Below are 15,000 nucleotides of genomic sequence, written 5' to 3' on the forward strand. Positions count from 1 at the left end.
AGAGAGAGAGAGAGAGAGAGAGACCGACAGACAAACAAACAGACTGAGACAGAGACAGATAGAGAAAGAGAGAGATGGAAGCAGAGACAGAGGTAGATAGAAAGGTATATATAAAAAGATAGATAGACTGAGAGAGAGATAATAAGATGGAACCAAATAGAAGAAAGGCAAGGAAGTTAAGAAAGAGAAGGAAAGGCATAGACGATGACAAAAGGAGGACGAAGGATACCAGAGACGCGGCAACGGAATGCGACCTTGTACACTGAAGGATGAGATGACGGATATTGCACTAGAGTTTATCCCGAAACATGTAAACACAAAATTTTTCCCAGACTGTGTGGGGGCGGGCAGGATACACACACACACATACACACATACATATACACAGCTGGGTGTTTGTGTGTCTTAATGTTCCTCTGTCAAATACCGTGGGATTTTCCATGTACTTTTCTCCAGCGGCATTTGTGTCTTATCGCATGGCGTTTCCTCCTCTATGGTCTTGTGTTTTCTTTTTTTCTTAATCAAAAATTAAAAAAGAAAAAGAAAAAGGATACAGGTTCTATAAAAAAGGAAACGACTCGACAAGATGTGACTGAAGGATATTCAAACCTTTTATCCGGCCAATCATCACTAATCTCAACTCCTTTACGCAACGTGTTCAAACAAGATTCATCATCCTTGTTATCACATGTTGAGCGGAACATGGGAGAAATATTAAAAAGAGGGAACCGCGCATGCGCATGAAAGCTGTCGACACACCTAGTCAACGAGACGACGCACAGACTTATCCCGACTTTACGAGCATGCAAGTTGCAAGTGGCACCTCGGGGAGATGAAGAACCACGTGAGTAGATGTTATTAAACACAGTAGTAGGATTCGAGTGTCACTTGGTCGGATTACAAGTTATTACAAGTCGTTTTTTTTGTTCTTATAATTGCACATTTACATATGTATGTTTTTTTTTATTCAGTTAGTAACTTCTATATTCTCAGAATCACATAAACGGTTGTCGATGGTGTGTCATTAAGTTGTTTACAATCTATCAACACGGGAGGTCACTTGACATGCGTGGTTTATGGTCTATGTGTTGTTTATGGCTAATGGAAAGATAAAAGAAAAAGTGTTAAGATCTATTACCACTGCCATTAATATTATCGTTGCTGACACTATCATTATCATTGTTATCATCATTATCATTGCTGCTTTTATTGCTATTATTATTATTATTGTTATTATCATTATCATAATTATTATCATTATTATTATCATCATTATTATCATTATTATTATCACTATTATTATTATCATTATGATTTGTAGTAGTATTAGTATTAATAGTAGTAGTACTTAGCAGCAACAGTAGTAGTAGTGTGTTCATTTTTCGAGTTTAGCACCATCACGAATGAAAAAAATCGTCTACATATCTACTATATAGTAAAAATATAGAAAACGTAATGGGCTTATCAGTGGGATTTTCAGGGCAAACTCAAATAGTTTATATTAAGAAATTGCATATTTCGAATAACTTACGATATTTTGACCCTTAGTGTGACATGTTTTCATATTTCTCGATATGGTGTTTAGTACCAAAATGACATTTAACTTTCTCGCTCCTCTGATACACAGTAAGTTTCATGTTGTGATGTGGCCGCGTGCATTTTTTTACCAATTTACCAAGATGAGAATTTTCATCTTGTAACTGGATTTGATTACTGGATTTGTAATCAATAACGAATCCACATTGGAATCATACATTCGCTACAGAATTGCAATTGCTGGAAAATATTTTGGGTAATCAACATAGCACTTGCTATTATTGAATTCGTTGGGGAGGGGGGGGGGGGGAATTTCGCCTGATGTGAAAACACGAAAAATGTGCAGTTCCAAAGTTGATTAATTTTACCAGAAATTGGATATAATTATTGATACCTGAAGAAGCAACGATTTCCTGATATAATATTATAATGAGTTCAAGTGTGTACAGATGCCATTAGTCGTTTTATTTTTATTTTTTTCGGTCGTTATGATTTATCATATGATTTCAGAATGTCCGTACTATGTATTATCAATATCTTTTGTCATATAGAATTTTGATCTGATTGAGGTGGTACCTGTGATATCCCGATATTGTCGAATGCAAATTTTAAAGAGATTTTATATACCTTAACCCTCCGTCGAGGACACTAATCGGGAACACAACATCCTACTCTAGAGATATTGTCTTTAAGAACTGAGAGACGGGGTCCATAATAATAATAATAATGATGATAATAATAATAATAATAATAGTAATCATAATAATGATAATAATGATGATATTTAAAAAAAATAATTGTATATATATATATATATACATATATATACATATACATACATATATTACTGGTCTTAGTATGTAAATATCATAAAGGTTTTACTGCCTATCTGAGTGTTTTAATCATTAACTGGGATTATCGGTAACAGTTCACTGCTAGTTGTGAATTTTATTGCAGTCTCTACGAAAAGGTATTATCGTGATGACAATGGGTTTTGGAAATATTTTGAAATGAGGTTAATTTTCAGTACAAAACAAAACGTATAATTGTTACTGGAACATTTTGGTGTATAATGAGAATGATGAAGTACATAGATTAGTATATGAGAACTGCTTGTTGATACACGTGACCACCCAATGACTATTTAGAGGAACGTTTATAGTTTTCGATCGTTTCATGATATTTTCCCTCACACTCCAACGAGTTTTGTTATTTCAGGAAGAAAAAAATGTAGCATTCTCATGTCATGGTACCGTAATCTCAACTAATTGTTTGTCTGTATTAGTTTCTACTTGATATACCTTTTTACGGGGTTTTCAGTAATCTAACAAAGATGTTAGTATACATCTATTGTTTTTTTTTTCTCTTTTTTTATTGGTTTGTCATTATTTTACTAATCTTTCAAATTTCATAATACCTTTTATTTGAATTTTAAGAATCTTCCGAATATGCAATCACAATCCTTAAAACATATTCAGTAAACACACAAGCCATTTACACTCTTATCTATCCTGCAATATATACCACTCTTTACCACAAGACTTATAATCATTTCGCCATTTCCCCGCAGCTGTCATGTCTCCTCCTGGTGGTAGCAGCTTCGGCCGCGCCACCGCCCGCCCCTCCAGTGGTCTCAAACGCCACTGGGAGAGATCTGGGTAGGGAGAAAAGATACTCCGACTGCTACGAATACATAGATAGCAGTTGGTGTAATATGTGCAACCCATGCGTCCCATGCAACAATAATCAATACTGCTACCAATATAATTGCTACGATCCATGTTGGGGCTGGCCTTCTGTAGACCCCACGCCTCCGGTGTGGCCCACTGCTCCTACTGCGTGGCCCACTAGACCACCTGTTGACCCCACGCCTCCAGTCTGGCCCACCGTCCCTCCTGTGTGGCCCACCAGACCCCCAGTTGACCCCACGCCTCCCGTGTGGCCCACTGCTCCCCCTGTGTGGCCCACTGTTCCACCTGTGTGGCCTACTAGACCCCCAGTTGACCCCACGCCTCCCGTGTGGCCCACTGCTCCTCCAGTCTGGCCCACCGCCCCTCCTGTGTGGCCCACCAGACCACCAGTTGACCCCACTCCCCCATGGCACACTAGGCCACCTGTTGACCCCACTCCCCCGTGGCACACTAGACCCCCAGTAGACCCCACTCCCCCATGGCACACAAGACCTCCGGTGGACCCCACTCCCCCGTGGCACACTAGACCCCCAGTAGACCCCACTCCCCCGTGGCACACAAGACCCCCGGTAGACCCCACTCCCCCGTGGCACACAAGACCCCCGGTAGACCCCACTCCCCCATGGCCCACTAGACCCCCAGTAGACCCCACTCCCCCGTGGAACACAAGACCCCCAGTAGACCCCACTCCCCCGTGGCACACAAGACCCCCAGTAGACCCCACTCCCCCATGGCACACAAGACCCCCAGTAGACCCCACTCCCCCATGGCACACAAGACCCCCGGTGGACCCCACTCCCCCGTGGCACACTAGACCCCCTATTGACCCCACACCGCCTTGGTATACCCCACTTTGGCCTACGAAAACCCCAAGGCCCACAAGACCAGCATTGACCCCAGGCTGGGCTACGAAGACCCCAAGACCCACAAGACCAGCACTGACCCCAGGCTGGGCTACGAAGACCCCAAGACCCACATGGCCAGGTTATACCCCAGGTTGGGCTACAAAGACCCCAAGACCCACACGACCAGCATTGACCCCAGGCTGGGCTACAAAGACCCCAAGACCCACAAGACCAGCACTGACCCCAGGCTGGGCTACGAAGACCCCAAGACCCACATGGCCAGATTATACCCCAGGCTGGGCTACAAAGACCCCAAGACCCACAAGACCAGCACTGACCCCAGGGTGGGCTACAAAGACCCCACTTCCAACTTTACCAACGCCTACAAATGCTTACACAAAGCGCGGGTGAGTAGCCTGGTTTTCTTGTTTTGTTTTTAGTATCCAGGGCCGGATTCACTAATGCACTTACGATGGTAAATGCACTGGTAACTTCAATTACGATTGTAAACAGACCGCATCGGTATTCATGAACAACTTACCATCGTAGATACAATCCTACAATCTCCTCACGCTTTATCTTTGCCAAAAGTCAATATCTAAGGCGACATTTTTGTTTAAATGGACACCCACTATGATTGGAGTGATGGTAAATGTATATTTTAATTTAAGCATGACAAATATAAAGAAAAAAACATAGGGAACAAGTAAGAATAATGTTTACGTATCCTAGGGTAGAATTACAGACAGCTTCAGGCCTATATATAAATATATAAAAATATATGGCATTAATAGTTTCATGAATTCAAACATATTTTTTCTTCTATGCCATAATAGAAAAAACAATGAATATATAAATGTTATATAATTCACAAATTTGCGATTTATAATTTGGAACTTCCACGCCTATCGTAACTCTGGAAACGAACCTCTGGCAAAGAACAAGCTCCATAAATAATGAGCAAGGCGATTTGGACTGACAAATAGCCAGGGAGGTCTTTAATTAAGGAGCACAGGCATTAATCATAATCAATACAATTCCTATTTATTCACTTTTTTTTATAGAAATTGCACATTTATTTGATCATTCTGTTTCCATGGAAGAAAGTACAAACGCTAGCTCAATGTTTTTTTGTTTTTTTTTTGTGCTTCATTAAATTAGAATACGATTTCATTTCAAAGGATTGATTGGCTATTTTTTTTTTTTAGATAATGTTGATACAAATAGCACCTCCATTACGTGGATCCATTGTTAATTATCTTTTGACTATTCTTTTATGTAAAATTATTTCTAAATGTAATGCTTTTCAGATACATAACTTTTCTTCTTTTTTAATGATCCGGAAGATCATAAGGTAGAATATGTCTTCTAGGAAAGTAAATTCTGTAGAAATGATTTTACGCTAAAGAAATCATCTTTTTTTTTCTCGAAACATGTAACAGCCGTATTCTTCGACGTTTTCTGCGTGTCGTGGCCATGTCATTTTCATGTTGTGTTCATGTCACGAATGCGGTAATCTAGGACGCAAAAGCGTGGCACGTTTGAGTCAGCTGCTTCAGGTTTACCAATCGTTCCAAAGTTAACATGTTTCGGATGAATGGCACTGTCCAAACGACAAATTCATAAGAGAAACTACAATCATAAGTAGCATTAACAAAAGACAGTACAATTTTGGTATGAATCAGTCGTGGTACTTGTTCCTAATTAAAGAATTGACAACCATTTTTTGTCTCTGTATATACTGTACATATATGCGTATCTTTAATATATCATACATATAGATTTAATGTATACATATTTCATATATAATCCAAGTCTAGGACAATGATGCCTAATATATCCAATATAGATGTTACTTTTCAAACGTAGTATGCTCATATGAAGTATTGGTAAGAAAAAGTACAGTAAAAATATAATATTTTTCACCCGTGTAACTATCATGACAAGCCTACCCCCTTGTCACGGAGTTTCCACGATTGTTCCAATACTTTCCACGACTTTGCCACGCTTTTGCCACGAAACTGCGTTTCTAGAATAACAAACACGGCATGTTCATGTCATGTACACGGCGCGCTTAGGGACCTAGAATACGGCTACATCATGTAATCACGAAAATCTCGCTGCTTTATCGGGCTTTGTTTACATGTCATGGGATTGGTCAAAGGACCCTTCAAGAATCATGTAAGTCGCGCGCTAATTGGTGGAATTGGAATCCGTTTCGATTTTCGACTGCAGTGTTATATGCATTGCTAGCCCTGCATTCTTCGTCAGTGTAATATAGGTAGAATTGTTGATAGTTGATTGAATTTAACCATTATACTACGCAGTATCAAATTTCTTTTTTATTTACTTGTCGACTGATGTAAGCATAAGCATATGGTATGATTTAAAAAAAAGTTCCAATCAATTTCAGTCTGCTATCCACATTAGAAACATTTGGAATGGAATTCAAAGTAAGCTGTTATAACCAAAAATAAGAATTTCATATCACATATTCCACAAAAAGCTTAGAACACATACTAAATAACCAATCTAGAATATTTCTACAAGCACAAGTCACGCAGTCGTTAAAAGTTATTCATGAAATAATAACTCCCATTATGTTTCATGCGTTTTCATATTTTACAGAGTGCAAATCAAAGATAAATAATAACAATAAACAGCCCGGGATTCGAAATAAATAACCGTGAAAGAAAAAAACAACAACACGGTTATCTCTGGCCGAGATTCACACGGAAGCCCTAGTCAGTAAATTACCTTTATAACTTGCTGAAGAAAAGGAAAGAACTTAATTCCGTTTCCTTTCAGGTGTGAAAAAGTCTGTGTTGATGGGAACCAAAATTACTACTGCTGCAAAGACGGTATGTTTTGATTGTAAAGATAGATAGATAGGTGTCTAGATTTGTGAACCTATTCCATGTGCTAGAATTTAGCTACTTAGACACTTTATGGATCATACGGACACCTAATGTTCAGAGTTATATATATATATATATATATATATATATATATATATATATATATATATGTATATATATATATGTATATATATATATGTATATATATATATATATATATGTGTGTGTGTGTGTGTGTGTGTGTGTGTGTGTGTGTGTGTGTGTGTGTGTGTGTGTGTGTGTGTGTGTGTGTGTGTGTGTTATGTGTATACATACATACATACATACATATATATATATATATATGTGTGTGTGTGTGTGTGTGTGTGTGTGTGTGTGTGACATACACATTTACCTATATATACATACATATATATGTATATATATGTATTTATATATATGTATATGCATATATATATATATATATATATATATATATATATATATATATATATATATATATATATTATATATATTTTTTTTTTTTTTTTTTTTTTTTCCTTCCGAAGTTCGACTTGGTGCCTCGATAGTAATGAAATTTCCTCCCCAGAGAAGGAAGGCCAATGCCCAGCCCAGGCCACGGAATGCTCCGCGGATGCTAGACAGCGCTCCGTCCGGGAGTCGCTGGTGAGATTCTGTTCCACATCTAGCCTCCCCCCCCCTCTCTCTCTCTATCTATCTATCTATCTATCTATCTCTTTCTCTTTCTCTCTCTCTCTCTCTCTCTCTCTCTCTCTCTCTCTCTCTCTCTCTCTCTCTCTCTCTCTCTCTCTCTCTCTCTCTCTCTCTCTCTCTCTCTCTCTCTCTCTCTCTCTCTCTCTCTCTCTCTCCCTCTCCCTCCCTCTCCCTTTCTCTATCTATCTCTATCTCTCTCTTCTATCTCTATCTCTGTCTCTCTCTTTTTTTTCTTTTTCTCACTCCCTATATATATAAAATAACATATAAGATATATGGATATATATATACATACATACATATATATATATATATATATATATATATATATATATATATATATATATATATATATATATATATATTTTAAATAAATATGCAAATAAATACATAGATACATACAGATAGATACAGCTATTCACAAATGATATCAAGACCAAGATATACTAAAATAACACATATAATACAAAAAAAAGACACATCAAGACATCAACACATAAAGACCCATACATCAATAAAACCAAAATCCCAACGAAAGTAAACCTCACGCCCGTTTTAACAGCCTGTGTGTCGACTAGACAGAGATTGCAATGGGAACCGCCGGTGTTGCTTTGACACGTGTAGGCAAGATTACGTCTGCACGGAAGTACAAGCACCGATTAAACGTGTCGTAAGAAATCTCGAAAGTGGAAACGCGAGTTATAACCAGGTGGGTGGGATTTTGTTTTGTTTTGGGGTGACATAATGATGGCGATGATATAAAAAAAAGTTGAAGGTTATTGGCTTTGTTTAGTTCTTTCTCGGTTTTGTTGTATTGGTGGTTATTATTAGTATTATTGTTATGATTTAGGGTTATGGTTATTGGTGTTTTTTTATTAGCACTGTTATCAGTATTACCATTGTTGTTGTTATCATTAGTATCAGTAATATTGTCATCATTATTATCATCATTAATATTATTATTACTATTATTATTATAGTTATCATAGTTTTATTGTTATTGTTATTGTTATCTTAGATATTATTTTCATCATTATGATTATCACCATCATTATTATATTTATCATACTCATTATTATGATTTATTGTTGTTGCTGACTTCATGATTTCATTAATTTTGTTACTAACATCTGATAATTGATAAGATGTAGAAGTGACAGCTGTACTGATATATGTCTTTATCATAATGGCAATTACTGATATTGTTTTCATCCCAATTATTTTCCGATCATGACCGTCGCCATCCATAATGTGTCCAGTATTCTTATCATCATTATCATTATTCTTATCATCATTATCATTATTCTTATCATCATTATCATTATTCTTATCATCATTATCATTATTCTTATCATCATTATCATTATTCTTATCATCATTATCATTATTCTTATCATCATTATCATTATTGTCATTATCATTATTGTCATTATCATTATCATTATTGTCATTATCATTATCATTATTGTCATTATCATTATTGTCATTATCATTATCATTATTGTCATTATCATTATTCTCATTATCATTATCATTATTGTCATTATCATTATCGTTACTATTATTTTGTCGACATGATTATCACTGGCACGGCCGTGACGATCAGAGAAGCATTGACATCAGGATCAACACGTAAATTATGATTGCATTTGCATAAACGCTTCCGATGACCAGCTATGTCACAAGAGGTCAACAAGTCTTAAGTACGGTTGATTAACCATAATTTTGTACATTTTTTCTTCCAGATTCTTTTTTGTGTCCCGCGTATCCCTGATGATATGATATAATCTAATCATCTACGTGCTTTCATATAGATTTGAAAATGTTGTATTTACTCTTCATCATCAGAGATAGTAACGATTTTTTTCTCTCTCTTCTTCGTTCAAGTGATTTAAACTGAACGAATTCTTTTGATAACATACTGTATTTCCTCCTCGATCCATAAAAAAACAACAACGATATAATTTAGGTCCTTCATTGTCCATATGAATTAATCTAGGCGAATCCAATGGACTTTTATATATATATATATATATATATATATATATATATATATATATATATATATATATATATATATATATATGATATATCCCAGGTGTCTCTGACGGCTTTGCTCAAGGAAGGGAGTAACGTGGAGACCTCACTCCTCCAACGGGAACTCGCCCCTTTGAAGAACCCTCTGGGCCAGTACCTCCGCCTCCACCTCCTCTTGGTTCCTCAGGTAGGTTGAGTCACGCGAGCGAACTTAAAGGCTAGGAGGTAGTAGGACATGGGTTTGGAAAGGGGGGTTAGGATAAGAGGAAGGTGAAAAAAACCGGTGTTTATAGACTTTGAGAAGAAGAAGAAGAAGAAGAAAAAGAAGTTTCGTAAAATAAAAGGATTTTATGTTTAAAGAAATAAGTTATGGAATGGAGTTTAAAAGTTAGTATTTAGTGGAAGAAGAATATACTATTAACTGCCTTAAACATGAAAGTCAGATGGATTTGGAAACTGTTGATTTACTTTTCCATGTTTTTTTTTTTCCTTTTTTATGCATCAGTACGGTTGAGCGTTTTGTGTACATGAGTGTTTGTGTTTTTGTGAATTTGTTCATGGGTGTGTGTTTGTTGTGAGTGTATGTTTGTATGTGTGTGTGCGTGTGCGTATGCGTAGTATATGTATGCCAGCGCAGATGCTATTCATTGGAATAAAATGTATAGTTTCCCTATTTCTTATACATTCTGCCGATTTTCCCGAGTTCTCGCTTGCTCCCACTCCTACCAGGGTGCCGGACACAGCCCCTTTGTAAACGAACTACTGGGATGCGCCGAGGCACACTTCAAGGACCAAGCCCCTCTGCTCTCCTTCGCTGGCTGTGTCTTGACCTCTGGCCCCCTGCAGAGGAGTGACCTCACCGCAACGAAAAGGGTAAAATGGTGCCAAGATTATTGCAAAATGCTAATGTTAATGCAGGATTAGTTTCAAGGGAAGAATTATTACCTTGAATATATTTTCCCCTTTTTTTGTTGTTGCTGTTTCTTTCGTTTTTGATATTACATTACTTGCATTTTCTTAATGATGTTCTTATGATTAATCGTTGCTGATTCCGAAGTATACAGCACATAACACAAAATACCCCCCCCCCCCGAAGATACTTCATGTCCCTATTTGTCTCAAGTTTTGGGTGGTCGTGAGTTTCCTCAACCTCACAACCTCACAACAAGCTTTTCCTTCTGACGCAGTGTGCAGGGCGGTACCAGCTAACATGGCAAGCTATTCACACTTGCGTCACGTCCGGGGAAGGCCAGCAGCTGGTGGCCCGAACACGTGATAAGGACCGACATATACTACAGGTGGTTACAGAAGAGGAGAAGGATCCCCGGAGTGAGAACGGTGCACCAGCTGTTGTGATGGATGAGGTGAGGACATAGGCTCCATCTGCGATGTTTGTGAGAGAGAGAAGGAGAGCGTGAGGTAAGGTGATAAAAGGAGAGAGTGGGAGCCTTTGGATCTCTCTCTCTCTCTCTCTCTCTCTCTCTCTCTCTCTCTCTCTCTCTCTCTATATATATATATATATATATATATATATATATATATATATATATATGGGTGTGTGTGTGTGTGTGTGTGTGTGTGTATGTGTGTGTGTGTGTGTGTTTGTGTGTGTGTTTGTGTGTGTGTGTGTGTGTGTGTGTGTGTGTGTGTGTGTGTGTGTGTGTGTGTGCGCGTGTGCGTGTGTGTGTGCGTATGTATGTATCTTTCAACGACATAGATCAAAAACTTCCTTTCACTAGACGGGAGGTAAAAAAAAGAAGCAACACGTCTGTCTTTCGTTTCTACTCTATCTATAACAAAGTCCTTCTTCCTCGATCTTACAAGAAAAGACTCGACTACCATTTATCTTGCAGGTCCTTCTGTTAGAGGAAGCGTCATCCGGATGGCTCAAGGATCAAGTCTGCGCTTACCTTCGCCTCAAGACTCTTGGCCAAGACTTGCACACTGCCTTCGTCGACCTCTGTTCACGTGGTCTCGGTGAACAAAACGTGGCTTGATGTGTTTGTTTTGTTGACAACAGCTTTTGTATTTTTTTATTTTTGTAAGTTGAATTAAAGGGGTTGCAATTTTTTTAACGATTTTTTGTTATGTCCCCCCCCTCTATTCTCTTTCTCTCGATCTCTGTGTCTTATGTTCTTTCTCTTTCCCTTCTGTGTTCTTTCTCTCTCTTTCTCTCTCTCTCTATTTTTTTCTCTCTCTTACTCTCCCCCCCCCCCTCTCTTTCTCTCTCTCTTACTCTACCCCCCTTCTCTCTCTCTCTCTCTCTTACTCTACCTCTCTCTCTCTCTTTCTCTTTCTTTCTCTCTCTCTCTCTCTCTCTTTCTCTGTATGTTCTCTCCCGTTCCATCTCTTTCTCTTTCCTTTTCTCTTTCTTCCTCTCTCTCTTTCACTCTTCTCTTTCTCTCTCTCTTTCTCACTCTATATTTCTCTCTCTCTCTCTTTCTTTCTCACTCTATATCTCTCTTTCTCACTTTATCTATCTCTCTCTCTCTATATTTCTCTCTCTCTCTCTTTCTTTCTCACTCTATATCTCTCTTTCTCACTTTATCTATCTCTCTCTCTCTATCACTTTCTCTTCCTCTTTTTTTTTCTTTATTTATCTCTCTCTCTTTCTCCCTCTATCTATCTATATCTCTCTCTCTCTATCACTTTCTCTTCCTTCTCTTTTTTTCTCTTTATCTCTCTCTCTCTCTTTCTCTCTTTCGCACTCTATATATCTCTCACTCCTCTCTCTCTCTTACTCTACCCCCCTCTCTCACTCTCTTTCTCCTCTCTCTCTCTCGCTTTCTTCTCCTCTCTCTCTCTCTTTCCCTCTTATCCCCCCCCCTCTCTCTCTTACCTTACCCCCCTTCTCTCTTTCTCTTTCTTTAGCCTTTCGAAGCTCGATTTTTTTAAATCAAACAAACACACACACACACACATCAACGGTAAGCAGACTAAAGAGGCTCTATTGTAAGACACGTGAGGAGTCTCAGTTCTTGCCCTTCCAGCTTCTGACGTTGTAGTTTATCACTGTCAGGTACTTCATCAAGAGAGAAGTTAATTTCATCTATTAAAATAAAGTGCTTTTTTTTACTTTTATCTTAAAATATGATTTTTATTTTTTTTACCTTTATCTTAATATATATATATATATATATATATATATATTTTTTACCTTTATCTTAGAATATAAAGGTTTGTGTGAAATGTATGATGAAGAGAGAGAAAAGTGTTTATGCTTCCTTGTTTCGTAGTATATTCTTACTACGACTATTCATGGAGTCGAAAATTGAACACTGTTCGAGTCTTAACACGTGATAAAAAGGGTTAGCTCGTCGGGACAAGGCTATCAGATTGATACAAAATAAACTCGAAAATAATAATTGCAATCTTAACCTCTCGAAGTACTCAAAGAATGTTTTATTTTACTGAAAATTACGATTTGTCTGGAGTGAAAGATTAACAAATACCACAAAGGAGAGAAAAGTAATTCCAGAAAAGATAATAGGATGTATCTACGATATGTAACCTTAAAATAATTTTCGTCAATAACCCATAGAAAAAGAAATTACATTAATCTCATGATATTCTAGCCAAAACCTCATGAAGAATGAAAACCCCACGATGGATTTATACAAAAAAAAAAAACATAAAAAAATATAAAAAGATATATAATTCACGTCTTTAATTTACGTAATCCACGTAAATAAAACAAAAATGTAAATCAATGCATGTCTTTATTCCAAGAGACAAACACAAGTACCAGAAGAAGTACTTTGTTCACGAATCAAACAGCTCCTTCAGTCCCAAGCCATTCTCCACTCAGTGTCTAGCCAGCCAGCGCGCTGATGTAACTCTGGCAATAGCTCCTTGCACCAGGGACGTGGCTGAGTTTATCACATAACACAACCGAGAACCTCATTATGTCTTGATAGCTGCTTACGACCACCTCCTGTGTGAGAGAAAGGCAGAGTGTGAGTTCGATGTGTTTGGGTGTGTTAAGTAATTTGTTAAAGGGGGGTTTTGAAATGGGGTAAGATGTGTTAAAATGGGTTAAAACCGTATATATGATCTATTGATAGAAATGTGGCAATGTGTCGATTGAAAATTGTTGATTTATCCGGCATTGCTAATAAAACTTGAGAGATTAGCTACTACATTTTATGAAGTATTGAAAAACTATTGAAAGATTATATACTGTTTTAGGAATCTTATTTTTTATAGTTCTCTCTCTCTCTCTCTCTCTCTCTCTCTCTCTCTCTCTTTCTCTCTCTCTTTCTTTTTTTCTCTCTCTCTCTCTCTCTCTCTCTCTTTCTTTCTCTCTCTCTCTCTGTCTCTCCCTATTACTATTACCATCACTCGCTCTCATTCTATCTCTTTTTCATTCTCTCTCTCCTTCTCTCCTCCCCCTCCTCCTCTCCCTCTGCCCACCCATCTCCCACTCTCTCTCCCCACACTACTCACCCCATCGATCATGACAGTTGGTACGTAGGAGAGGGAAGGAACCAGCTGGGACTGCCTCTTCCCAGCTTCCGCAAACAGCTGGTAACCCTCAGGTCCCACGCTGCACTTGTAGAAGGCCTTGGTGCTTCTTCGCGAACCGTGAGCACACTGGCGAAGAAAGAGTGGATTGTGAAGATGTATGGTGATGGTGGTGGCAATGGTGATGATGGTGATTAGGATGTTACTATGGAAGACGGGGGATTCTAGGACCCTGAAGATGTATGGTGATGATTGTGGTGGTGATGGGGGGGTAATGGTGATGACGATGATGGTGCTTATGAATTGGATGTTAGTATGAGAGACTAGGGGGATTATGGGACGCTGAAGATGTATGGTGATGATTGTGATGGTGATGGGGGTCATGGTGACAGGGATAATGCTAATGGTAACGATAGCATTATGTATAGCATAGAGGGTGAGTAGTTTTAAGATGTCGAAAGTCCAACGATAAGTAACAATAACATCAATGCCAATAATATTAATGGTGTTGGTGATATGATTAATAATATTGTAATTCATATAAAAAAGTCAAATACAAAAATGCCGGCAAGAGGTCGCTAAAACATCATTCTTAAATCATCTTCATCGCCAACACCAGAATCCGTGATAGAAATCAACAAATGGATTAATATAATTGATTTATAGAAGAATGGCCAAAGGCAAATTAAATCACAGCACGAAAAATAAGAATAGGAAAAAAAATCGAAAAATAAACAAGCAAAACAAAACCAAAAACAAACAAGTAAACCACTCGACAAACAAACAAACAATCAATCTATCACACATAAAAAAAAACAAGCCAAAGTAGCTACTTACCGACAAAGCAGCCGATAA

General features: G+C 37.8%; 2 protein-coding genes across 4 annotated transcripts in view; one reads left to right on the forward strand and one right to left on the reverse strand.

Moving 5' to 3' along the window:
• The first annotated feature begins 701 nt into the window (after positions 1–701).
• On the forward strand, positions 702–11,751 carry LOC122243169 (uncharacterized). 2 transcript variants are annotated; one of them, XM_086546881.1, is made up of 10 exons: positions 702–844; positions 3,107–4,127; positions 4,176–4,479; positions 6,881–6,933; positions 7,520–7,596; positions 8,207–8,353; positions 9,743–9,868; positions 10,411–10,554; positions 10,869–11,045; positions 11,535–11,751. In XM_086546881.1, exons 1-10 carry the CDS (start codon positions 833–835, stop codon positions 11,676–11,678), a joined length of 2,205 nt encoding a protein of 734 aa, XP_086403007.1. In that variant the 5' UTR covers positions 702–832; the 3' UTR covers positions 11,679–11,751. The 2 variants fall into 2 exon arrangements, with proteins under 2 accessions (XP_086403007.1, XP_042856596.2); XM_043000662.2 differs by having other exon boundaries at positions 3,107–4,479.
• A 1,632-nt stretch (positions 11,752–13,383) lies between these two features.
• The window catches only part of LOC122243170 (gamma-interferon-inducible lysosomal thiol reductase), a 9,116-nt gene continuing 7,499 nt past the window's right edge, over positions 13,384–15,000 (reverse strand). For both annotated transcript variants that reach the window (XM_043000663.2, XM_086546882.1), the window contains 3 exons: positions 14,983–15,000; positions 14,128–14,274; positions 13,384–13,615 (listed from right to left, as the gene is read on the reverse strand). The exon at positions 14,983–15,000 is cut by the window's right edge and continues 156 nt beyond it. In XM_043000663.2, coding sequence (XP_042856597.2) covers positions 13,493–13,615; positions 14,128–14,274; positions 14,983–15,000 — 288 coding nt within the window. In that variant the 3' untranslated portion in view covers positions 13,384–13,492. The remainder of the gene's footprint in view (positions 13,616–14,127; positions 14,275–14,982) is intronic.

The sequence above is a fragment of the Penaeus japonicus genome, unplaced genomic scaffold (assembly GCF_977035675.1).
Source record: "Penaeus japonicus unplaced genomic scaffold, GWHDUDI00000001_assembly GWHDUDI00000018, whole genome shotgun sequence".
Taxonomy (NCBI): domain Eukaryota; kingdom Metazoa; phylum Arthropoda; class Malacostraca; order Decapoda; family Penaeidae; genus Penaeus; species Penaeus japonicus.